The sequence below is a fragment of the Pristiophorus japonicus genome, chromosome 9 (assembly GCF_044704955.1).
Source record: "Pristiophorus japonicus isolate sPriJap1 chromosome 9, sPriJap1.hap1, whole genome shotgun sequence".
NCBI lineage: Eukaryota > Metazoa > Chordata > Chondrichthyes > Pristiophoridae > Pristiophorus > Pristiophorus japonicus.
The window spans coordinates 200,689,754-200,716,536 of NC_091985.1; the positions used below are offsets into that span (position 1 = coordinate 200,689,754).

Sequence of the window (26,783 nt, forward strand, 5' to 3'; positions counted from 1 at the left end):
GTCACTGTTTATATTACACTAGACATTGTCACTGTTTATATTATACTAGACCCTGTCTCTGTTTATGTTACACTCGACTCTGTTTATGTTACACTAGACCCCGTCTCTGTTTATATTACACTAGGCCCTGTCTCTGTTTATATGACACGAGGCCCTGTCTCTGTTTATATTACACGAGGCCCTGTCTCTGTTTATATTACACGAGGCCATGTCTCTGTTTATATTACACGAGGTCCTGTCTCTGTTTATCTTACACGAGACCCTGTCTCTGTTTATGTTACACTAGACCCTGTCTCGGTTTGTTTCTATTACACTAGACCCAGTCTCTGTTTATATTACACTAGAGCCTGTCTCTGTTTATATTTCACTGGGCCCTATCTCTGTTTATATTACACTGGACCCTGTCTCTGTTTATATTAGAATACACCCCCTCTGTTTATATTACACTAGACCCGATCCTTGTTTATATTACACTGGGCCCCATCCCTGTTTATATTACACTGGACCCTGTCTCTGTTTATATTACACTGCACCCTGTCTCTGTTTATAATACACTGGGCCCTGTCCCTGTTTATATTACACTGGGCCCTGTCCCTGTTTTATTACACAAGACACTGTCGCTGTTTATAATACACTGGGCTCTGTCCCTGTTTATATTACACTGGGCCCTGTCTCTGTTTATATTACACGAGATCCTGTCTCTGTTTATATTGCACTCGGCCCTGTCTATGTTTATATCACACTGGACCCGGTCTCTGTTCATATTACACTGGACCCGGTCTCTGTTTATATTACACGACGCCCTGTCTCTGTTATATTACACGAGACCCTGTCTCTGTTATATTACACCGGGCCCTTTCTCTATATATCACACCAGACCCTTTCTCTGTTTATATTACACTAGACTCAATCTCTGTTTATATTACACTAGACCCTGTCTCTGTTTATATTAAACTACACCCTGTCCCTGTTTATATTACACTACACCCTGTCTGTATTTATATGCTAGACCCAGTCTCTGTTTATATTACACTCGAACCTGACTCTGTTTATATGACACGAGGCCCTGTCTCTGTTTATATTACACGAGGCCCTGTCTCTGTTTATATTACACGAGGCCCTGTCTCTGTTTATATTACACGAGGCCCTGTCTCTGTTTATATTACACGAGGCCCTGTCTCTGTTTATATTACACGAGGCCCTGTCTCTGTTTATATTACACGAGGCCCTGTCTCTGTTTGTATTACACGAGGCCCTGTCTCTGTTTATATTACACTGGGCCCGGTCTATGTTCACATGACACTAGACCCTGTCTCTGTTAATATTACAGTGGGCCCTGTCTCTGTTTGTATTACACTGGACCCTATCCTTGTTTATATTACACTGGGCCCTATCTCTGTTTATATTACACCCAGCCCTGTCTCTGTTTATATTACAATATACCCCCTCTGTTTATATTACACTAGACCGTCTCTGTTTCTATTACACTCGGCACTGTCTCTGTTTATATTGCACTGGACCCTGTCTCTGTTTATATTACACTAGACCCGGTCTCTGTTGATATTACACTGGACCCGATCTCTGTTTATATAACACTGGGCCCTGTCTCTGTTTATATTAAACTGGACCCTATCTCTGTTTATATTACACTAGAGTCTGTCTCTGTTTATATTACACTGCACCCTGTCTCTGTTTATATTACACTGGGCCCTGTCCCTGTTTCTATTACACTAGACACTGTCTCTGTTTCTATTGCACCGGGCCCTTTCTCTGTTTATATTACAATCGACCCTGTCTCTGTTTATATAACACCAGCCCCTGTCCCTGTTTATATTACACCAGACCCTGTCTCTATTTATATGCTAGACCCTGTCTCTCTTTATATTACACTAGATCCTGTCTCTATTTATATGCTTGACCCAGTCTCTATTTCTTTACACTCGACCCTGTCTCTGTTTATATTACACGAGGCCCTGTCTCTGTTTATATTACACGAGGCCCTGTCTCTGTTTATATTACACGAGGCCCTGTCTCTGTTTATATTACAATGGGCACTGTCTCTGTTTATATTACACTGGACCCTGTCTCTCTTTATATTACACTAGACCCCATCTATGTTTATATTACACTCGGCCCTGTCCCTGTTTATATTACACTGGACCCTGTCTCTATTTATATTACACTAGACCATGTCTCTGTTATATTACACCGGGCCCTTTCTCTGTTTATATCACACTAGACCCTGTCTCTGTTTATATTACACGAGACACAATCTCTGTTTATATTACACGAGACTCAGTCTATGTTTATATTACACGAGACCCTGTCTCTGTTTATATTACACGAGACCCTGTTTCTGTTATATTACACGAGACCCAGTCTATGTTTATATTACACTAAACCTTATCCCTGTTTATATTACACAGGACCCTGTCTCTATTTATATTACACTGGACCCTGTCTCTGTTTCTATAACACTAGACCCTGTCCCTGTTTATATTACACTACACCCTGTCTCTGTTTATATTTCACTAGACCCTTTCTCTATTAATATGCGAGATCCTGTCTCTCTTTATATTACACTCGACCCTGTCTCAGTTTATATTACACGAGGCCCTGTCTCTGTTTATATTACACGAGGCCCTGTCTCTGTTTATATTACACGAGGCCCTGTCTCTGTTTATATTACATGAGACCCTGTCTCTGTTTATATTACACTAGAACCTGTCTCTGTTTGTATTACATGAGGCCCTGTCTCTGTTTGTATTACACGAGGCCCTGTCTCTGTTTATATTACACTGGGCCCGGTCTATGTTCACATGACACTAGACCCTGTCTCTGTTAATATTACAGTGGGCCCTGTCTCTGTTTGTATTACACTAGACCCTATCCTTGTTTATATTACACTGGGCCCTGACCCTGTTTATATTACACTAGACACTGTCGCTGTTTATATTACACTGGGCCCTGACCCTGTTTATATTACACTAGACACTGTCGCTGTTTATATTACACTGCACCCTGTCTCTGTTTATAATATACTGGGCCCTGTCCCTGTTTATATTACACTGGGCCCTTTCTCTGTTTATATTACACGAGACCCTGTCTCTGTTTATAATGCACTCGGCCCTGTCTATATTTATATCACACTGGACCCGGTCTCTGTTCATATTACACTGGACCCGGTCTCTGTTTATATTACACTAGGCCCTGTCTCTGTTATATTACACCGGGCCCTTTCTCTATATATCACACGAGACCCTGTCCCTGTTTATATTATACTAGACCTAGTCCCTGTTTATATCACACTAGACCCATTCTCTGTTTATATTACACGAGACCCAGTCTATGTTTATATTACACTGGGCCCTGTCTCTGTTTATATTACACTTGACCCTGTCTCTGTTTATATTACACAAGACCTGTTCTCTGTTTACATTACACTGGACCCTGTCCCTGTTTCTATTACACGCGACCCTGTCCCTGTTTCTATTACACTCGACCCTGTTTCTGTTTCTATTACACTAGACCCTGTCTCTCTTTATATTACACAAGACCCCGTCTCTGTTTATATTTCACTGGGCCCTATCTCTGTTTATATTACACGAGTCCCTGTCTCTGTTTATATTACACCCAACCCTGTCTCTCTTTATATTACAATATACCCCCTCTGTTTATATTACACAAGACCCTATCCTTGTTTATATTACACTGGGCCCCATCCCTGTTTATATTACACTGGACCCTGTCTCTGTTTATATTACACTGGACCCTGTCTCTGTTTATATTACACTAGACCCTATCCTTGTTTATATTACACTGAGCCCCATCCCTGTTTATATTACACTGGACTCTGTCTGTCTCTGTTTATATTACACTGCACCCTGTCTCTGTTTATATTACACTGGACCCTGTCTCTGTTTATATTACACTGGGCCCTGTCCCTGTTTATATCACACTGGGCCCGGTCTATGTTTACATCACACTGGACCCTGTCTCTGTTTATATTACACTGGGCCCTGTCTGTATTTATATGCTAGACCCAATCGCTGTTTATATTACACTCGACCCTGTCTCTGTTTATATTACACGAGGCCCTGTCTCTGTTTATATTACACGAGACCCTGTCTCTGTTTATATTACACTAGAACCTGTCTCTGTTTATATTACACGAGGCTCTGTCTCCGTTTATATTACACGAGGCCCTGTCTCTGTTTATATTACACTGGGCCCTGTCTCTTTATATTGCACTGGACCCTGTCTCTACTAGCCCCGGTCTCTGTTTATATTACACTCGACCCTGTCTCTGTTTCTATTACACGAGACCCTGTCTCTGTTTCTATTGCACCGGGCCCTTTCTCTGTTTATATTACAATCGACCCTGTCTCTGTTTATATTACAATCGACCCTGTCTCTGTTTATATTACACTAGACCCAGTCTCTGTTTATATTACACTGGACCCCGTCCCCGTTTATATTACACTGGACCCTGTCTCTGTTTATATTACACCGGACCCTGTCTTTGTTAAAATTACACCAAACCCTGTTTCTGTTTATATAACACCAGCCCCTGTCTCTGTTTATATAACACCAACCCCTGTCCCTGTTTATATTACACCAGACCCTGTCCCTGTTTATATTACACAAGAACCTGTCTCTGTTTATGTTACACCGGGCCCTGTCCCTGTTTATATTACACGAGACCCTGTCCCTGTTTATATTACACTAGACCCTGTCTTTCTTTATTTTACACAAGGCCTTGTCTCTGTTTATATTACACTAGACCCTGTCTCTGTTTATATTACACTGGGCCCTATCTCTGTTTATATTACACGAGTCCCTGTCTCTGTTTATATTACACCCAACCCTGTCTCTCTTTATATTACAATATACCCCCTCTGTTTATATTACACAAGACCCTATCCTTGTTTATATTACACTGGGCCCCATCCCTGTTTATATTACACTGGACCCTGTCTCTGTTTATAATACACTAGACCCTATCCTTGTTTATATTGCACTGGGCTCTGTCCCTGTTTATATTACACTGGACCCTGTCTCTGTTTATATTACACTAGACCCTATCCTTGTTTATATTACACTGGGCCCCATCCCTGTTTATATTACACTCGACCCTGTCTCTGTTTATATTACACTAGACCCTCTCTCTGTTTGTATTAAACTGGACCCTATCTCTGTTAATATTACATTAGAGCCTGTCTCTGTTTATATTACACTGCACCCTGTCTCTGTTTATATTACACTGGGCCCTGTCCCTGTTTATATTACACTGGGCCCGGTCTATGTTTACATCACACTGGACCCTGTCTCTGTTTATATTACACTGGGCCCTGTCTGTATTTATATGCTAGACCCAATCGCTGTTTATATTACACTCGACCCTGTCTCTGTTTATATTACACGAGGCCCTGTCTCTGTTTATATTACACGAGACCCTGTCTCTGTTTATATTACAGTAGAACCTGTCTCTGTTTTTATTACACGAGGCTCTGTCTCTGTTTATATTACACGAGGTCCTCTCTCTGTTTATATTACACTGGGCCCTGTCTCTTTATATTGCACTGGACCCTGTCTCTACTAGCCCCGGTCTCTGTTTATATTACACTCGACCCTGTCTCTGTTTCTATTACACGAGACCCTGTCTCTGTTTCTATTGCACCGGGCCCTTTCTCTGTTTATATTACAATCGACCCTGTCTCTGTTTATATTACAATCGACCCTGTCTCTGTTTATATTACACTAGACCCAGTCTCTGTTTATATTACACTGGACCCCGTCCCCGTTTATATTACACTGGACCCTGTCTCTGTTTATATTGCACCGGACCCTGTCTCTGTTTACATTACAGTAGACCCTGTCTCTGTTTATATTACACTCGGCCCTGTCTCTGTTTATATTACACCCGACCCTGTCTCTGTTTATATTACAATATACCCCCTCTGTTTATATTACACTAGACCTTGTCTCTGTTTATATTACACTCAACCCTGTCTCTCTTTATATTACACTAGACCTGTTCTCTGTTTACATTACACTAGACCCTGTCTCTGTTTCTATTACACTCGACCCTGTCCCTGTTTCTATTACACTCGACCCTGTCTCTGTTTATATTACACCAGATCCTGTCTCTGTTTATATTACACTAGACCCTGTCCCTGTTTATATTACACCGGACCCTGTCTTTGTTAAAATTACACCAAACCCTGTTTCTGTTTATATAACACCAGCCCCTGTCTCTGTTTATATAACACCAACCCCTGTCCCTGTTTATATTACACCAGACCCTGTCCCTGTTTATATTACACAAGAACCTGTCTCTGTTTCTATTACACTAGACACTGTCCCTGTTTATATTGCACTGGGCCCTGTCTCTGTTTAGATTACAACAGGCCCTGTCCCTGTTTATATTACACGAGACTCTGTCCCTGTTTATATTACACTAGACCCTGTCTTTCTTTATTTTACACAAGGCCTTGTCTCTGTTTATATTACACTAGACCCTGTCTCTGTTTATATGACACGAGACCTGCCCTGTTTATATTACACGAGACCCTGTCCCTGTTTATATTACACTAGACCCTGTCTCTCTTTATCTTACACAAGGCCTTGTCTCTGTTTATATTACACCAGACCCTGTCTCTGTTTATATGACACGAGACCTGTCCTGTTTATATTACACGAGGACCTGTCTCTGTTTATATTACACTGGGCCCTGTTCTGTTTCTATTACACTAGACCCTATCCTTGTTTATATTACACTGGGCCCTGACCCTGTTTATATTATACTAGACACTGTCGCTGTTTATATTACACTAGACCCTGTCTCTGTTTATATTACACCGGACCCTGTCTCTGTTTATATTACACCAGACCCTGTCCTTGTTTATATTACACTGGGCCCTGTCTCTGTTTATATTGCACTGGACCCTGTCTCTGTTTATATTACACTAGACCCTGTCTCTGTTTATATTACACTAGACCCTGTCTCTGTTTATATTGCACTCGACCCTGTCCCTGTTTCTATTACATTCGACCCTGTCTCTGTTTATATTACACTAGACCCTGTCTCTGTTTATATTACACAAGACCCAGTCTCTGTTTATATTGCACCGGACCCTGTCTCTGTTTACATTACACCAGACCCTGTCCTTGTTTATATTACACCGGGCCCTGTCTCTGTTTATATTGCACTCGACCCTGTCTCTGTTTATATTACACCAGACCCTGTCCTTGTTTATATTACACCGGGCCCTGTCTCTGTTTATATTACAAAAGACCCAGTCTCTGTTTATATTGCACTCGACCCTGTCTCTGTTTATATTGCACTAGACACTGTCGCTATTTATATTACACTGGGCCCTGTCCCTGTTTATATTACACTGGACCCTCTCTGTTTATATTACACTAGAGCCTGTCTCTGTTTATATTGCACTCGACCCTGTCTCTGTTTATATTACACTGGGCCCTGTTCTGTTTATATTACACTGGGCCCTGTCTTTGTTTATATTGCACTGGACCCTGTCTCTGTTTATATTATACTAGACCCTGTCTCTGTTTATATTGCACTCGACCCTGTCCCTGTTTCTATTACATTCGACCCTGTCTCTGTTTATATTACACTAGACCCTGTCTCTGTTTATATTACACAAGACCCTGTCTCTGTTTATATTACACCGGACCCTGTCTCTGTTTACATTACACCAGACCCTGTCCTTGTTTATATTACACCGGGCCCTGTCTCTGTTTATATTGCACTCGACCCTGTCTCTGTTTATATTACACCAGACCCTGTCTCTGTTTATATTACACAAGACCCAGTCTCTGTTTATATTGCACTCGACCCTGTCTCTGTTTATATTGCACTAGACACTGTCGCTATTTATATTACACTGGGCCCTGTCCCTGTTTATATTACACTGGACCCTCTCTGTTTATATTACACTAGAGCCTGTCTCTGTTTATATTACACTAGACCCTATCCTTGTTTATATTGCACTGGGCTCTATCCCTGTTTATATTACACTGGACCCTGTCTCTGTTTATATTACACTAGACCCTATCCTTGTTTATATTACACTGGGCCCCATCCCTGTTTATATTACACTGGACCCTGTCTCTGTTTATATTACACTAGACCCTCTCTCTGTTTGTATTAAACTGGACCCTATCTCTGTTAATATTACATTAGAGCCTGTCTCTGTTTATATTACACTGCACCCTGTCTCTGTTTATATTACACTGGGCCCTGTCCCTGTTTATATTACACTGGGCCCGGTCTATGTTTACATCACACTGGACCCTGTCTCTGTTTATATTACACTGGGCCCTGTCTGTATTTATATGCTAGACCCAATCGCTGTTTATATTACACTAGAACCTGTCTCTGTTTATATTACACGAGGCCCTGTCTCTGTTTGTATTACATGAGGCCCTGTTTCTGTTTATATTACACTGGGCCCTGTCTCTTTATATTGCACTGGACCCTGTCTCGACTAGCCCCGGTCTCTGTTTATATTACACTAGGCCCTGTCTCTGTTTAAATTACACTAGACCCTGTCTCTGTTATTTTACACCGGGCCCTTTCTCTGTTTATATCACACTAGACCCTGTCTCTGTTTATATTACACTAGACCCAGTCTCTGTTTATATTACTCTAGACTCTATATCTGTTTATATTGCGCTGGACCCTGTCCCTGTTTATATTACACGAGAACCTGTCTCTGTTTATATTACACTGGGCCCTGTCTCTGTTTATATTACACCAGACCCTGTCCCTGTTTATATTACACGAGACCCTGTCTCTGTTTATATTACACTAGACCTTGTCTCTGTTTATATTACACTCGACCCTGTCTCTGTTTCTATTGCACCGGGCCCTTTCTCTGTTTATATTACAATCGACCCTGTCTCTGTTTATATTACAATCGACCCTGTCTCTGTTTATATTACACTAGACCCAGTCTCTGTTTATATTATACTGGACCCCGTCCCAGTTTATATTACACTGGACCCTGTCTCTGTTTATATTGCACCGGACCCTGTCTCTCTTTATATTACACTGGACTCTGTCTCTGTTTATATTACACAAGACCCTGTCTCTGTTTATATTACACCAGACCCTGTCCCTGTTTATATTACACAAGAACCTGTCTCTGTTTATGTTATACTAGACACTGTCCCTGTTTATATTGCACTGGGCCCTGTCTCTGTTTATATTACACCGGGCCCTGTCCCTGTTTATATTACACGAGACCCTGTCCCTGTTTATATTACACTAGACCCTGTCTTTCTTTATTTTACACAAGGCCTTGTCTCTGTTTATATTACACTAGATCCTGTCTCTCTTTATATTACAATATACCCCCTCTGTTTATATTACACAAGACCCTATCCTTGTTTATATTACACTGGGCCCCATCCCTGTTTATATTACACTGGACCCTGTCTCTGTTTATAATACACTAGACCCTATCCTTGTTTATATTGCACTGGGCTCTGTCCCTGTTTATATTACACTGGACCCTGTCTCTGTTTATATTACACTAGACCCTATCCTTGTTTATATTACACTGGGCCCCATCCCTGTTTATATTACACTCGACCCTGTCTCTGTTTATATTACACTAGACCCTCTCTCTGTTTGTATTAAACTGGACCCTATCTCTGTTAATATTACATTAGAGCCTGTCTCTGTTTATATTACACTGCACCCTGTCTCTGTTTATATTACACTGGGCCCTGTCCCTGTTTATATTACACTGGGCCCGGTCTATGTTTACATCACACTGGACCCTGTCTCTGTTTATATTACACTGGGCCCTGTCTGTATTTATATGCTAGACCAATCGCTGTTTATATTACACTCGACCCTGTCTCTGTTTATATTACACGAGGCCCTGTCTCTGTTTATATTACACGAGACCCTGTCTCTGTTTATATTACAGTAGAACCTGTCTCTGTTTTTATTACACGAGGCTTTGTCTCTGTTTATATTACACGAGGTCCTTTCTCTGTTTATATTACACTGGGCCCTGTCTCTTTATATTGCACTGGACCCTGTCTCTACTAGCCCCGGTCTCTGTTTATATTACACTCGACCCTGTCTCTGTTTCTATTACACGAGACCCTGTCTCTGTTTCTATTGCACCGGGCCCTTTCTCTGTTTATATTACAATCGACCCTGTCTCTGTTTATATTACAATCGACCCTGTCTCTGTTTATATTACACTAGACCCAGTCTCTGTTTATATTACACTGGACCCCGTCCCCGTTTATATTACACTGGACCCTGTCTCTGTTTATATTGCACCGGACCCTGTCTCTGTTTATATTACACGAGGCCCTGTCTCTGTTTATATTACACGAGGCCCTGTCTCTGTTTATATTACACGAGGCCCTGTCTCTGATTATATTACACGAGGCCCTGTCTCTGTTTATATTACACGAGGCCCTGTCTCTGTTTATATTACACGAGGCCCTGTCTCTGTTTATATTACACGAGGCCCTGTCTCTGTTTATATTACACAAGGCCCTGTCTCTGTTTATATTACACGAGGTCCTGTCTCTGTTTATATTACCCGAGGCCCTGTCTCTGTTTATATTACAATGGGCACTGTCTCTGTTTATATTACACTAAACCCTGTCTCTGTTTATATTACACTGCGCCCTGTCTCTGTTTGTATTACACTGGACCCTGTCTCTGTTTATATTACACTCGGCCCTGTCGCTGTTTATATTACACTAGACCCTGTCTCTGTTATATTACAACGGGCCCTTTCTCTGTTTATATCACACTAGACCCTGTCTCTGTTTATATTACACGAGACCCAGTCTATGTTTATATTACACTAGACCCTGTCTCTGTTTATATTAAACTACACCCTGTCCCTGTTTATATTACACGACACCCTGTCTCTGTTTATATTTCACTAGACCCTGTCTCTATTTATATGCTAGACCCTGTCTCTCTTTATATTACACTAGACCCTGTCTCTGTTTATATTACACAAGAACCTGTCTCTGTTTATGTTACACTAGACACTGTCCCTGTTTATATTGCACTGGGCCCTGTCTCTGTTTATATTACACCGGGCCCTGTCCCTGTTTATATTACACGAGACCCTGTCCCTGTTTATATTACACTAGACCCTGTCTTTCTTTATTTTACACAAGGCCTTGTCTCTGTTTATATTACACTAGACCCTGTCTCTCTTTATATTACAATATACCCCCTCTGTTTATATTACACAAGACCCTATCCTTGTTTATATTACACTGGGCCCCATCCCTGTTTATATTACACTGGACCCTGTCTCTGTTTATAATACACTAGACCCTATCCTTGTTTATATTGCACTGGGCTCTGTCCCTGTTTATATTACACTGGACCCTGTCTCTGTTTATATTACACTAGACCCTATCCTTGTTTATATTACACTGGGCCCCATCCCTGTTTATATTACACTCGACCCTGTCTCTGTTTATATTACACTAGACCCTCTCTCTGTTTGTATTAAACTGGACCCTATCTCTGTTAATATTACATTAGAGCCTGTCTCTGTTTATATTACACTGCACCCTGTCTCTGTTTATATTACACTGGGCCCTGTCCCTGTTTATATTACACTGGGCCCGGTCTATGTTTACATCACACTGGACCCTGTCTCTGTTTATATTACACTGGGCCCTGTCTGTATTTATATGCTAGACCAATCGCTGTTTATATTACACTCGACCCTGTCTCTGTTTATATTACACGAGGCCCTGTCTCTGTTTATATTACACGAGACCCTGTCGCTGTTTATATTACACGACACCCTGTCTCTGTTTATATTTCACTAGACCCTGTCTCTATTTATATGCTAGACCCTGTCTCTCTTTATATTACACTAGACCCTGTCTCTGTTTATATTACACGAGACCCAGTCTATGTTTATATTACACTAGACCCTGTCTCTGTTTATATTAAACTACACCCTGTCCCTGTTTATATTACACGACACCCTGTCTCTGTTTATATTTCACTAGACCCTCTCTCTATTTATATGCTAGACCCTGTCTCTCTTTATATTACACTAGAGCCTGTCTCTGTTTATATTACACTAGACCCTGTCTGTATTTATATGCTAGACCCAGTCTCTGTTTGTATTACACTTGACTCTGTCTCTGTTTGTATTACACGAGGCCCTGTCTCTGTTTATATTACACTGGACCCTGTCTCTCTTTATGTCACACCGGCCCCTGTCCCTGTTTATATAACACCAACCCCTGTCCCTGTTTATATTACACTGGGCCCTGTCTCTGTTTATATTACACTGGACCCTGTCTCTGTTTATATTACACTGGACCCTGTCTCTGTTTATATTACACTGGACCCTGTCTCTGTTTATATTACACTGGGCCCTGTCTCTGTTTATATTACACGAGGCCCTGTCTCTGTTTATATTACACGAGGCCCTGTCTATGTTTACATCACACTAGACCCTGTCCACGTTTATATTACACTGGATCCTGTCCCTGTTTATATTACACTAAGCCCTATCTCTCTTTATATTACACGAGTCCCTGTCTCTGTTTATATTTCACCCAACCCTGTCCCTGTTTATATTACAATATACCCCCTCTGTTTATATTACACGAGACCCTATCCTTGTTATATTACACTGGGCCCCATTCCTGTTTATATTACACTGAACCCTGTCTCTGTTTATATTACACTCGACCCTGTCTCTGTTTGTATTAAACTGGACCCTATCTATGTTTATATTACACTAGACCCTTTCTCTGTTTATATTACACTCGAGCCTGTCTCTCTTTATATTACACTGCACCCTTTCTCTGTTTATATTACACTAGACCCTATCCTTGTTTATATTACACTGGGCCCTGTCCCTGTTTATATTACACGAGACTCTGTCGCTGTTTATATTACACTGGGCCCTGTCTCTGTTTATATTACACTAGATCCTGTCTCTGTTTATATTGCACTAGGCCCTGTCTATGTTTATATCACACTGGACCCGGTCTCTGTTTATATTACACTGGACCCGGTCTCTGTTTATATTACACTAGGCCCTGTCTCTGTTTATATTACACTTGACCCTGTCTCTGTTTATATTACACGAGACCCAGTCTATGTTTATATTAAACTACACCCTGTCCCTGTTTATATTACACTGGACCCTGTCTCTGTTATATTACACAGGGCCCTTTCTCTGTTTATATCACACTAGACCCTGTCTCTGTTTATATTACACTAGACCCAATCTCTGTTTATATTACACGAGACCCAGTCTATTTTTATATTACACTAGACCCTGTCTCTGTTTATATTACACGAGACCCTGTCCCTGTTTATATTACACGAGACCCTGTCTCTGTTTATATTACACTAGAACCTGTCTCTGTTTGTATTACACGAGGCCCTGTCTCTGTTTGTATTACACGAGGCCCTGTCTCTGTTTATATTACACTGGGCCCTGTTCTGTTTCTATTACACTAGACCCTATTCTTGTTTATATTACACTGGGCCCTGACCCTGTTTATATTACACTAGACACTGTCGCTGTTTATATTACACTGGGCCCTGTCTCTGTTTATATTACACCGGACCCTGTCTCTGTTTATATTACACCAGACCCTGTCCTTGTTTATATTACACTGGGCCCTGTCTCTGTTTATATTGCACTCGACCCTGTCTCTGTTTATATTACACCAGACCCTGTCTCTGTTTGTATTACACGAGGCCTTGTCTCTGTTTCTATTACATTAGACCCTGTCTCTGTTTCTATTGCACCGGGCCCTGTCTCTGTTTATATTACACTGGACCCAGTCTCTGTTGATATTACACTGGACCCCGTCCCCGTTTATATTATACTGGACCCTGTCTCTGTTTATATTACACTAGACCCTGTCTTTGTTTATATTATACTAGGCCTGTTCTCTGTTTACATTACAGTAGACCCTGTCTCTGTTTATATGACACGAGACCCTCTACCTGTTTATATTACACTAGACCCAATCTCTGTTTATATTAAACTACACCCTGTCCCTGTTTATATTACACTGCACCCTGTCTCTGTTTATATTTCACTAGACCCTGTCTCTATTTATATGCTAGACCCTGTCTCTCTTTATATTACACTAGACCCTGTCTCTGTTTATATTACACAAGGCCCTGTCTCTGTTTATATTACACGAGGCCCTGTCTCTGTTTATATTATACTAGGCCCTATCTCTGTTTATATTACACGAGTCCCTGTCTCTGTTTATATTTCACCCAACCCTGTCTCTGTTTATATTACAATATACCCCCTCTGTTTATATTACACTAGACCCTATCCTTGTTTATATTACACTGGGCCCCATCCCTGTTTATATTACACTGAGCCCGGTCTATGTTTACATCACACTAGACCCTGTCTCTGTTTATATTACACTGGGATCTGTCTCTGTTTATATTATACTAGATCCTGTCTCTGTTTATATTACACGAGGCCCTGTCTCTGTTTATATTACACGAGGCCCTGTCTCTGTTTATATTACACGAGGCCCTGTCTCTGTTTATATTACACGAGGCCCTGTCTCTGTTTATATTACACGAGGCCCTGTCTCTGTTTATATTAGACGAGGCCCTGTCTCTGTTTATATTACATGAGGCCCTGTCTCTGTTTATATTACACGAGGCCCTGTCTCTGTTTATATGACACGAGGCCCTGTCTCTGTTTATATTACAATGGGCACTGTCTCTGTTTATATTACACTAAACCCTGTCTCTGTTTATATTACACTGCGCCCTGTCTCTGTTTATATTACACTGGACCCTGTCTCTCTCTATATTACACTAGACCCCGTCTCTGTTTATATTACACTCGGCCCTGTCCCTGTTTATATTACACTGGACCCTGTCTCTATTTATATTACACTAGACCCTGTCTCTGTTTCTATAACACTTGACCCTGTCTCTGTTATATTACACCGGGCGCTTTCTCTGTTTATATCACACTAGACCCTGTCTCTGTTTATATTACACTGGACCCAATCTCTGTTTATATTACACGAGACCCTGTCTCTGTTTATATTTCACTAGACCCTGTCTCTGTTTGTATGCTAGACCCTGTATCTCTTTATATTACACTCGACCCTGTCTCTGTTTATATTACACTAGACCCTGTCTCTGTTTATATTATACGAAACCCTGTCTCTGTTTATATTACACTGCGCCCTGTCTCTATTTATATTACACAAGACCCTGTCTCTGTTTATATTACACTACACCATGTCTCTGTTTATATATCACTAGACCCTGTCTCTATTTATATGCTAGACCCTGTCTCTCTTTATATTACACTACACCCTGTTTCTGTTTATATTACACTAGACCCTGTCTCTGTTTATATTACACTCGACCCTGTCTCTGTTTATATTACACGAGACCCTGTGTCTGTTTATATTACACTAGACCCAATCTCTGTTTATATTACACGAGACCCAGTTTATGTATATGTTACACTAGACCCTGTCTCTGTTTCTATTAAACTACACCCTGTCCCTGTTTATATTACACTGCACCCTGTCTCTGTTTATATTTCACTAGACCCTGTCTCTATTTATATGCTGGACCCTGTCTCTCTTTATATTACACGAGACCCTGTCTCTGTTTATATTACACGAGACCCTGTCTATGTTTATATTACACTAGACCCTGTCTCTGTTTATATTACACGAGGCCCTGTCTCTGTTTATATTACACTCGACCCTGTCTCTGTTTATATTACACCAGGCCCTTTCTCTGTTTATATCGCACTCGACCCTGTCTCTGTTTGTTTATATTACACTAGACCCAGTCTCTGTTTATATTACACTAGACTCTGTATCTGTTTATATTTCACCCAACCCTGTCTCTGTTTATATTACAATATACCCCCTCTGTTTATATTACACTAGACCCTATCCTTGTTTATATTACACTGGGCCCCATCCCTGTTTATATTACACTGGGCCCGGTCTATGTTTACATCACACTAGATCCTGTTTCTGTTTATATTACACTAGGCCCTGTCTCTGTTTATATTACACTGCGCCCTGTCTCTGTTTATATTACACTGGGATCTCTCTCTGTTTATATTACACTAAACCCTATCCTTGTTTATATTACACTGGGCCCTGTCCCTGTTTATATTACACTAGATCCTGTTTCTGTTTATATTACACTAGGCCCTGTCTCTGTTTATATTACATCGGGCCCTGTCTCTGTTTATATTACACGAGGCCCTGTCTCTGTTTATATTACACGAGGCCCTGTCTCTGTTTATATTACACTGCGCCCTGTCTCTGTTTATATTACACTCGACCCCGTCTCTGTTTATATTACACTCGGCCCTGTCCCTGTTTATATTACACTGGACCCTATCTCTATTTATATTACACTACACCCTGTCTCTGTTTCTATAACACTTGACCCTGTCTCTGTTATATTACACCGGGCGCTTTCTCTGTTTATATCACACTAGACCCTGTCTCTGTTTATATTACACTCGACCCTGTCTCTGTTTATATTACACTAGACCCTGTCTGTATTTATATGCTAGACCCAGTCTCTGTTTATATTACACTCGACCCTGTCTCTGTTTATATTACACGAGGCCCTGTCTCTGTTCATATTACACGAGGCCCTGACTCTGTTCATATTACACGAGGCCCTGTCTCTGTTTATATTACACGAGGCCCTGTCTCTGTTTATATTACACGAGGCCCTGTCTCTGTTTATATTACGCGAGGCCCTGTCTCTGTTTATATTACACTAGAACCTGTCTCTGTTTGTATGACACGAGGCCCTGTCTCTGTTTGTATTGCACTGGGCCCTGTCTCTGTTTATATTACACCAGGCCCTGTCCCTGTTTATATTACAGCAGACCCTGTCCCTGTTTATATTACACTACACCATGTCTCTCTTTATATTACACGAGGCCCTGTCTCTGTTTATTTTACACAAGGCCTTGTCTCTGTTTATATTACACTAGACCCTGTCTCTGTTTATATGACACGAGACCCTCTACCTGTTTATATTACACTACACCCTGTCCCTGTTTATATTACACTACACCCTGTCTCTGTTTATATATCACTAGACCCTGTCTCTATTTATATGCTAGACCCTGTCTCTCTTTATATTACACTAGACCCTGTCTCTGTTTATATATACACTAGACGCTGTCTCTATTTATATGCTTGACCCAGTCTCTATTTATATTACACGACACCCTGTTTCTGTTTATATTACACTAGACCCTGTCTCTGTTTATATTACACTAGACCCTGTCTCTGTTTATATTACACTAGACCCTGTCTCTGTTTATATTACACTCGACCCTGTCTCTGTTTATATTACACGAGATCCAATCTCTGTTTATATTACACTAGACCCTGTCTCAGTTTCTATTAAACTCACCCTGTCCCTGTTTATTTTACACTGCACCCTGTCTCTGTTTATATTTCACTAGACCCTGTCTCTATTTATATGCTAGACCCTGTCTCTCTTTATATTACACTAGACCCTGTCTCTGTTTATATTACATGAGGCCCTGTCTCTGTTTATATTACACGAGGCCCTGTCTCTGTTTATATTACACGAGACCCTGTCTCTGTTTATATTACACCAGGCCCTTTCTCTGTTTATATCACACTAGACCCAATCTCTGTTTATATTACACGAGACCCTGTCTCTGTTTATATTTCACTAGACCCTGTCTCTATTTGTTTGCTAGACCCTGTATCTCTTTATATTACACTCGACCCTGTCGCTGTTTATATTACACTAGACCTTGTCTGTATTTATATGCTAGACCCAGTCTCTGTTTATATTACACTCGACCCTGTCTCTGTTTGTGTTACACGAGGCCATGTCACTGTTTATATTACATGAGGCCCTGTCTCTGTTTATATTACACGAGGCCCTGTCTCTGTTTATATTACACGAGGCCCTGTCTCTGTTTATATTGCACTGGACCCTGTCTCTGTTTATATTACACTAGACCCTGTCTCTGTTTGTATTACACCGGGCCCTGTCCCTGTTTATATTACACCAGACCCTGTCTCTCTTTATATTACACTAGACCCTGTCTCTGTTTATATATCACTAGACCCTGTCTCTATATATGCTTGACCCAGTCTCTATTTATATTACACGACACCCTGTTTCTGTTTATATTACACTAGACCCTGTCTCTGTTTATATTACACTCGACCCTGTCTCTATATATGCTAGACCCTGTCTCTCTTTATATTACACTAGACCCTGTCTCTGTTTATATTACACGAGGCCCTGTCTCTGTTTATATTACACGAGGCCCTGTCTCTGTTTATATTACACGAGGCCCTGTCTCTGTTTATATTACACGAGGCCCTGTCTCTGTTTATATTACACTGGGATCTGTCTCTGTTTATATTACACTAGATCCTGTCTCTGTTTATATTACACTAGGCCCTGTCTCTGTTTATATTACACCAGAACCTGTCCTTGTTTATATTACACCGGGCCCTGTCTCTGTTTATATTACACGAGGCCCTGTCTCTGTTTATATTACACGAGACCCTGTCTCTGTTTATATTACACGAGACCCTGTCTCTGTTTATATTACACGAGGCCCTGTCTCTGTTTATATTACACGAGGCCCTGTCTCTGTTTATATTACGCGAGGCCCTGTCTCTGTTTATATTACGCGAGGCCCTGTCTCTGTTTATATTACACTAGAACCTGTCTCTGTTTGTATTACACTAGACCCTGTCTCTGTTTATATTACACTAGACCCTGTCTCTGTTTATATTACACGAGACCCTGTCCTTGTTTCTATTGCACTCGACCCTGTCCTTGTTTCTATTGCACTCGACCCTGTCTCTGTTTATATTACACAAGACCCTGTCTCTGTTTATATTACACCAGAACCTGTCCTTGTTTATATTACACCGGGCCCTGTCTTTGTTTATATTACACGAGGCCCTGTCTCTGTTTATATTACACGAGACCCTGTCTCTGTTTATATTACACGAGGCCCTGTCTCTGTTTATATTACACGAGGCCCTGTCTCTGTTTATATTACACTAGAACCTGTCTCTGTTTGTATGACACGAGGCCCTGTCTCTGTTTGTATTACACCGGGCCCTGTCCCTGTTTATATTACACCAGACCCTGTCCCTGTTTATATTACACTACACCATGTCTCTGTTTATATATCACTAGACCCTGTCTCTATTTATATGCTAGACCCTGTCTCCCTTTATATTACACTAGACCCTGTCTCTGTTTATATTACACTAGACCCTGTCTGTATTTATATGCTTGACCCAGTCTCTATTTATATTACACGACACCCTGTTTCTGTTTATATTACACTAGACCCTGTCTCTGTTTATATTACACTCGACCCTGTCTCTATATATGCTAGACCCTGTCTCTCTTTATATTACACTAGACCCTGTCTCTGTTTATATTACACGAGGCCCTGTCTCTGTTTATATTACGCGAGGCCCTGTCTCTGTTTATATTACGCGAGGCCCTGTCTCTGTTTATATTACACTAGAACCTGTCTCTGTTTGTATTACACTAGACCCTGTCTCTGTTTATATTACACTAGACCCTGTCTCTGTTTATATTACACGAGACCCTGTCCTTGTTTCTATTGCACTCGACCCTGTCCTTGTTTCTATTGCACTCGACCCTGTCTCTGTTTATATTACACAAGACCCTGTCTCTGTTTATATTACACCAGAACCTGTCCTTGTTTATATTACACCGGGCCCTGTCTTTGTTTATATTACACGAGGCCCTGTCTCTGTTTATATTACACGAGACCCTGTCTCTGTTTATATTACACGAGGCCCTGTCTCTGTTTATATTACACGAGGCCCTGTCTCTGTTTATATTACACTAGAACCTGTCTCTGTTTGTATGACACGAGGCCCTGTCTCTGTTTGTATTACACCGGGCCCTGTCCCTGTTTATATTACACCAGACCCTGTCCCTGTTTATATTACACTACACCATGTCTCTGTTTATATATCACTAGACCCTGTCTCTATTTATATGCTAGACCCTGTCTCCCTTTATATTACACTAGACCCTGTCTCTGTTTATATTACACTAGACCCTGTCTGTATTTATATGCTTGACCCAGTCTCTATTTATATTACACGACACCCTGTTTCTGTTTATATTACACTAGACCCTGTCTCTGTTTATATTACACTCGACCCTGTCTCTATATATGCTAGACCCTGTCTCTCTTTATATTACACTAGACCCTGTCTCTGTTTATATTACACGAGGCCCTGTCTCTGTTTATATTACATGAGGCCCTGTCTCTGTTTATATTACACTGGGATCTGTCTCTGTTTATATTACACGAGATCCTGTCTCTGTTTATATTACACTAGGCCCTATCTCTGTTTATATTACACGAGGCCCTGTCTCTGTTTATATTACACGAGGCCCTGTCTCTGTTTATATTACACTGGGATCTGTCTCTGTTTATATTACACTAGATCCTGTCTCTGTTTATATTACACTAGGCCCTGTCTCTGTTTAAATTACACGAGGCCCTGTCTCTATTTATATTACACGACACCCTGTTTCTGTTTATATTACACTAGACCATGTCTCGGTTTATATTACACTAGACCCTGTCTCAGTTGTTACCGTACTCGACCCTGTGTCCGTGTTTTATTACATCAGTCCCTGTCTCACTTATTACTGATCTGGACCCTGGCTCTGTTTATGTTGCACTTGAAGCACTGCGTTTCTTGATATATATTGATGAGTTAGATGTGGGTGCAGAGGACACACTTTCAAAATTTGCACTTGACAGGAAACATGGAAGTATAATGAACAGTGAGAAGACATAGACAGGCTGGTGGAATGGGCAGAAAAGTGCAAAGTGAATCATTTTGGTAGAAAGAATGAGGATCGGAAATATAAACTAAAGGTTACAATCCTAAAAGGGGTCCATGAACGGAGGTTGAAGGTTGATGCACAGTTTGAGAAAGCAGTTAAAAAAGCCTACGGGATCCTGGGGTTCATGAGTAGAGGCGTAGAGTACAAAAGTGTAGATATTATGATCAACCGGTGTAAAACACTGGTTTGGCCTCAACTGGAGCATTGTGCCCAATTCTGGGCACCGCACTTTAGGAAGAGTGTGAAGGCCATAGAGAGGGTGCAGAAAAGATTTACAAGAATGATGCCAGGATTGAGAAACTTCAGTTCCGTGGATAGACTGGAAAAACTGGGGCGTTCTCCTTCTTGCAGAGAAGGTTGAGGGGAGATTGCATCGAAGTGTTCAAAATCACAAGGAGCCTTGACAACGTAGATAGAGAGTAACTGTTCCTATGGCAACAGGGTTGAGAGCCAGAAGACACAGATTTAAGGTCATTGACAAAAGAATCAAAGGCGAGATAAGAAAAAAACTTTTTAACATAGCGAGTGGTTAGGATGTGGAATGCGCTGCCTGAAAGGGAGTTGGGGGCAGACTCAATCACGGCAGTTCTAAAGGGAGTTGGATAAGTTCCCGAAAGAAAAATATTTGCAGGGCTATGGGGTAAGGGCGGGGGAGTGGGATCAGCTGAGGTGCTCTTGCAGGGAGCCGGCACAGGCTCGACGGTCCGAATGGTCAGCTTCCGTGCTGTAACCATTCTCTAATTCTATGGTTCTAACTCTGTCAGCATACGCCTCTATTCACTTCTGCCCTCATATGCTTCTCTTAAGTGTTTCTATACTGGGAACGCAGAGCGACCAATTCAGAGCCGGTTTGTATCAGGGTGGGCGCTGGATGCGGAAGTCTGTCCCTGGCCTCCTGTTTGTTGCATCAGTTTGAGCTGGAGTAGAAAGCGGGGAGAAGCTGCTGGGTTTAACCCCCAGTATTTTTGAGGATAGTCGGGCCCAACAATTTCCGATGTGAGACTGTCAACAGAGGTGGATTCTGGGAAGATTAGGTTGCTAAACTGACACTGCCCACACAATGTCGAAGAGCATTGTTTTAGGAACAAGAATTTCTGTAGAGACTTTCAAAATACAGATTTGTTTAAATCCACTCTTCGGATGTGGGTGTCGCAAGCAAGGTGACATTTTTCCCCTGACAAGGTGACGTGGGCTGCCTTCTCAAACCGCTGCAGTCTGCGTGGTGAGAGTCCTCCCACAGTGCTGTTCAGTGAGGAGTTCCAGCATTTTCACCCAGTGACGATGTAGGAACGGCGGTATCTGTCCAAGTCAGGATGATGTGAGACTTGGAGAGGAACTTGGAGAATTCGAAATAAAGTAAATGAGTTGACGGCACAAATCATTACAAATGGGTATGATTTGGTGGCCATTACATAAACGTGGTTGCAGGGTGGCCAAGACTGGGAATTAAACATACAGGGGTATCTGACAATTCAGAAAGATAGACAAGAAGGGAAAGGAGGTGGGGTAGCTCTGTTAATAAAGGATGATATCAGGGAAGTTGTGAGAGACGATATTGGCTCTAATGAACAAAATGTTGAATCGTTGTGGGTGGAGATTTGAGATAGTCAGGGGAAAAAGTCACTGGTGGGCGTAGTTTATAGGCCCCCAAATAATAACTTCACGGTGGGGCGGACAATAATCAAGGGAATAATGGAGGCATGTGAAAAAGGAACGGCAGTAATCATGGGGGATTTTAACCTACATATCGATTGGTCAAATCAAATTGCACGGGGTAGCCTTGAGGAGGAATTCATAGAATGCATAAGGGATGTTTCTTAGAACAGTATGTTACAGAACCTACAAGGGAGCAAGCTATCTTAGATCTGGTCCTGTGTAATGAGACAGGACAAATTAACGAGCTCCTAGTAAAAGATCCTCTCGGAATGAGTGATCACAGTATGGTTGAATTTGTAATACAGATTGAGGGTGAGGAAGTAGTGTCTCAAACGAGCGCATTATGCTTAAACAAAGGGGACTACAGTAGGATGAGGGCAGAGTTAGCTAAAGTAGACTGGAAACGCAGACTAAACGGTGGCACAATTGAGGAACAGTGGAGAACTTTTAAGGAGCTCTTTCATAGTGCTCAACAAAAATATATTCCAGTGAAAAAGAAAGGCGGTAAGAGAAGGGATAACCAGCCATGGATAACCAAGGAAATAAAGGAGAGTATCAAATTAAAACCAATGCGTATAAGGTGGCCAAGGTTAGTGAGAAACTAGAAGATTGGGAAAATTTTAAACGACAGCAAAGAATGACTAAGAAAGCAATAAAGAAAGGAAAGATAGATTACGAAAGTAAACTTGCGCAAAATATAAAAAACAGATAGTAAAAGCTTTTACCGAGATATAAAACGGAAAAGAGTGACTAAAGTAAATGTTGGTCCCTTCGAAGATGAGAAGGGGGATTTAATAATGGGAAATGTGGAAATGGCTGTGACCTTAAACAATTATTTTGCTTCGGTATTCACAGTGGAAGACACAAAAACAATGCCAAAAATTGCTGGTCACGGGAATGTGGGAAGGGAGGACCTTGGGATAATCACTATCACTAGCGGGGTAGTGCTGGACAGGCTAATGGGACTCAAGGTGATAAGTCCCCTGGTCCTGATGAAATGCATCCCAGGGTATTAAAAGAGATGGCGGAAGTTATAGCAGATGCATTCGTTATAATCTACCAAAATTCTCTGGACTCTGGGGAGGTACCATCGGATTGGAAAGCAGCTAATGTAACGCCTCTGTTTAAAAAAGGGGGCAGACAAAAGGCAGGTAACTATAAGCCGGTTAGTTTAACATCTGTAGTGGGGAAAATGCTTCAAGCTATCATTAAGGAAGAAATAGCGGGACATCTCGATCGGAATAGTGCAATCAAGCAGACGCAACATGGATTCATGAAGGGGAAATCATGTTTAACTAATTTACTGGAATTCTTTGAGGATATAACGAGCATTGAGGACAGAGGTGTACCGATGGATGTGGTGTATTTAGATTTCCAAAAGGCATTCGAAAAGGTGCCACACAAAAGGTTACTGCAGAAGATAAAGGTACGCGGAGTCAGAGGAAATGTATTAGCATGGATAGAGAATTGGCTAGCTAACAGAAAGGAGAGAGTTGGGATAAATGGGTCCTTTTCGGGTTGGAAATCAGTGGTTAGTGGTGTGCCACAGGGATCGGTGCTGAGACCACAACTGTTTATAATATACATAGATGACCTGGAAGAGGGGACAGAGTGTAGTGTAAAAAAATTTGCAGATGACACAAAGATTAGTGGGAAAGCGGGTTGTGTGGAGGACACAGAGAGGCTGCAAAGAGATTTAGATAGGTTAAGCGAATGGGCTAAGGTTTGGCAGATGGAATACAATGTCGGAAAATGTGAGGTCATCCACCTTGGGGGGGAAAAAAAACAGTAAACGGGAATATTATTTGAATGGGGAGAAATTACAACATGCTGCGGTGCAGAGGGACCTGGGGGTCCTTGTGCATGAATCCCAAAAAGTTAGTTTGCAGGTGCAGCAGGTAATCAGGAAGGCGAATGGAATGTTGGCCTTCATTGCGAAAGGGATGGAGTACAACAGCAGGGCGGTCCTGCTGCAACTGTACAGGGTATTAGTGAGGCCGCACCTGGAGTACTGCGTGCAGTTTTGGTCTCCTTATTTAAGGAAGGATATACTAACTTTGGAGGGGGTACAGAGACGATTCACTAGGCTGATTCCGGAGATGAGGGGGTTACCTTATGATTGAGTAGACTGGGTCTTTACTCATTGGAGTTCAGAAGGATGAGGGGTGATCTTTTCGAAACATTTAAAATCATGAAAGGGATAGACAAGATAGAGGCGGAGAGGTTGTTTCCACTGGTCGGGGAGACTAGAACTAGGGGACATAGCCTCAAAATACGGGGGAGCCAATTTAAAACCGAGTTGAGAAGGAATTTCTTCTCCCAGAGGGATGTGAATCTGTGGAATTCTCTGCCCAAGGAAGCAGTTGAGGCTAGCTCATTGAATGTATTCAAGTCACAGATAAATAGATTTATAACCATTCAGGGTTATGGGAGCGGGCGGGTAAGTGGAGCTGAGTCCACGGCCAGATCAGCCATGATCTTGTTGAATGGCGGAGCAGGCTCGAGGGGCTAGACGGCCTACTCCTGTTCCTAATTCTTATGTTCTTATGTGATGGATTTCCAATGCACCTGCTGCCCTGGTCCATCTCGGTGGTAGAGGTTACAGGTTTGGGAGGCTCTGTCAAAGCTCTGGCCAAGTTGCAGGTGTATTAAATCGCTCCCCACCACACCTCTCCTCCGCAGAGGCCAGAGTCATGTGTAGGCCCAAAGCAGGTGGCAGGTTCCCTTCCCTGAAGGACATTAGTGACCAATTGGGTTTTTATGACCATCCGGCAACTTTCATGGTCACTTAGTTCTGCTGACGGCCGCACAAATAACCAGATTAATTAAGCTCCTGCCTTTGTGTTTTTGTGGCTTCTCTTTCACCCTCCCCCTTTTGTTTGAAATTTTTTTTGCAGAATATTAAAAGGGGAAGATTTGCAGACTGGAAGCTCAAATTAAACATCACATCAAGATCTGACGGCTTTTGAATATGGAAGCAAAAAGCACCGTTCACAGTGGGGAAAGACGGTACACGTGCTCTGTATGTGGACAAGGCTTCAGCCAATCGTCCAACCTGCTGACACACCAGCGAATTCACGCTGAGGAGAGGCCGTTCATCTGCTCCGAGTGTGGGAAGGGTTTCACTACCTCATCTCGCCTGCTGACACACCAGCGAGTTCACACCGGGGAGAGGCCATTCACCTGCTCCGAGTGTGGGAAGGGATTCACTCAGTCATCCGACCTGCTGAGACACCAGCGAGTTCACACTGGGGAGAGGCCGTTCACCTGCTCCGAGTGTGGGAAGGGATTCACTACCTTATCCAATCTGCTGGTACACCAGAGAGTTCGCACTGGGGAGAAGCCATTCACCTGCTCCGTGTGTGGGGAGGGATTCACTACGTCATCCAGCCTACTGAGACACCAGCGTGTTCACACTGGGGAGAGGCCATTCACCTGCTCTGAGTGTGGGAAGGGATTCACTCGGTCATCCAGCCTTCTGACCCACCAGCGAGTTCACACCGGGGAGAGATCGTTCACCTGCTCTGAGTGTGGGAAGGGATTCGCTCGATTGTCCAGCCTGTTGAAACACCAGCGAATTCACACTGGGCAGAGGCTATTCACCTGCTGTGTGTGTGGGAAGGGATTCACTCGGTCATACACCCTGCTGAAACACCAGCGAGTTCACAATTGACTGCAGAGGTTGGATTCTGCTGTTAATCACATCCCGCACTGAACCAAGTACATTCTGACATTTGGAGTTTGTTTCTGCTGATAATGACCCCTATAACTGGCTGTAGTTTAATAATCTGGATACATATCAAATAAATCAAAGGGTGAAAGGTCATATTGACTCTTGCCCCTGAAAGGGGAGTAAAATACCGCTGATTGTGTTTGCCTCCAGTGGCGTTTATTGATACTTTTACCAAGCGCACTTTAACGGGGTTTCCCAAATACCGAAAACTGTCTCCAATGGGGCAATAATTGCTCAGAGACAAACATGTTTTAACGTAATGGTTAAAATACATTAACATGAAATGTCTAATATAATGTGTATTATGGGAAAGAGAAGTTTAATGTGAGTTACAAACTCAAACAATCGATTCACTGCAGACAGGTCGCCATGGCAACACTGAAAAGACATTCCATTCACTGAACCCACTGTTGGAATCTGTAATCA

At 42.0% G+C, this 26,783-nt stretch overlaps 1 protein-coding gene across 1 annotated transcript in view; it reads left to right on the top strand.

Moving 5' to 3' along the window:
• Nucleotides 1–26,450, top strand: part of LOC139272809 (zinc finger protein 773-like) — a 68,344-nt gene extending 41,894 nt beyond the window's left edge. The window contains exon 3 of the mRNA XM_070888918.1: nt 25,522–26,450. Within this exon, the coding sequence (XP_070745019.1) occupies nt 25,596–26,297 (702 nt within the window). The 5' untranslated portion in view covers nt 25,522–25,595 and the 3' untranslated portion in view covers nt 26,298–26,450. The remainder of the gene's footprint in view (nt 1–25,521) is intronic.
• The last annotated feature ends 333 nt before the right edge of the window (nt 26,451–26,783 follow it).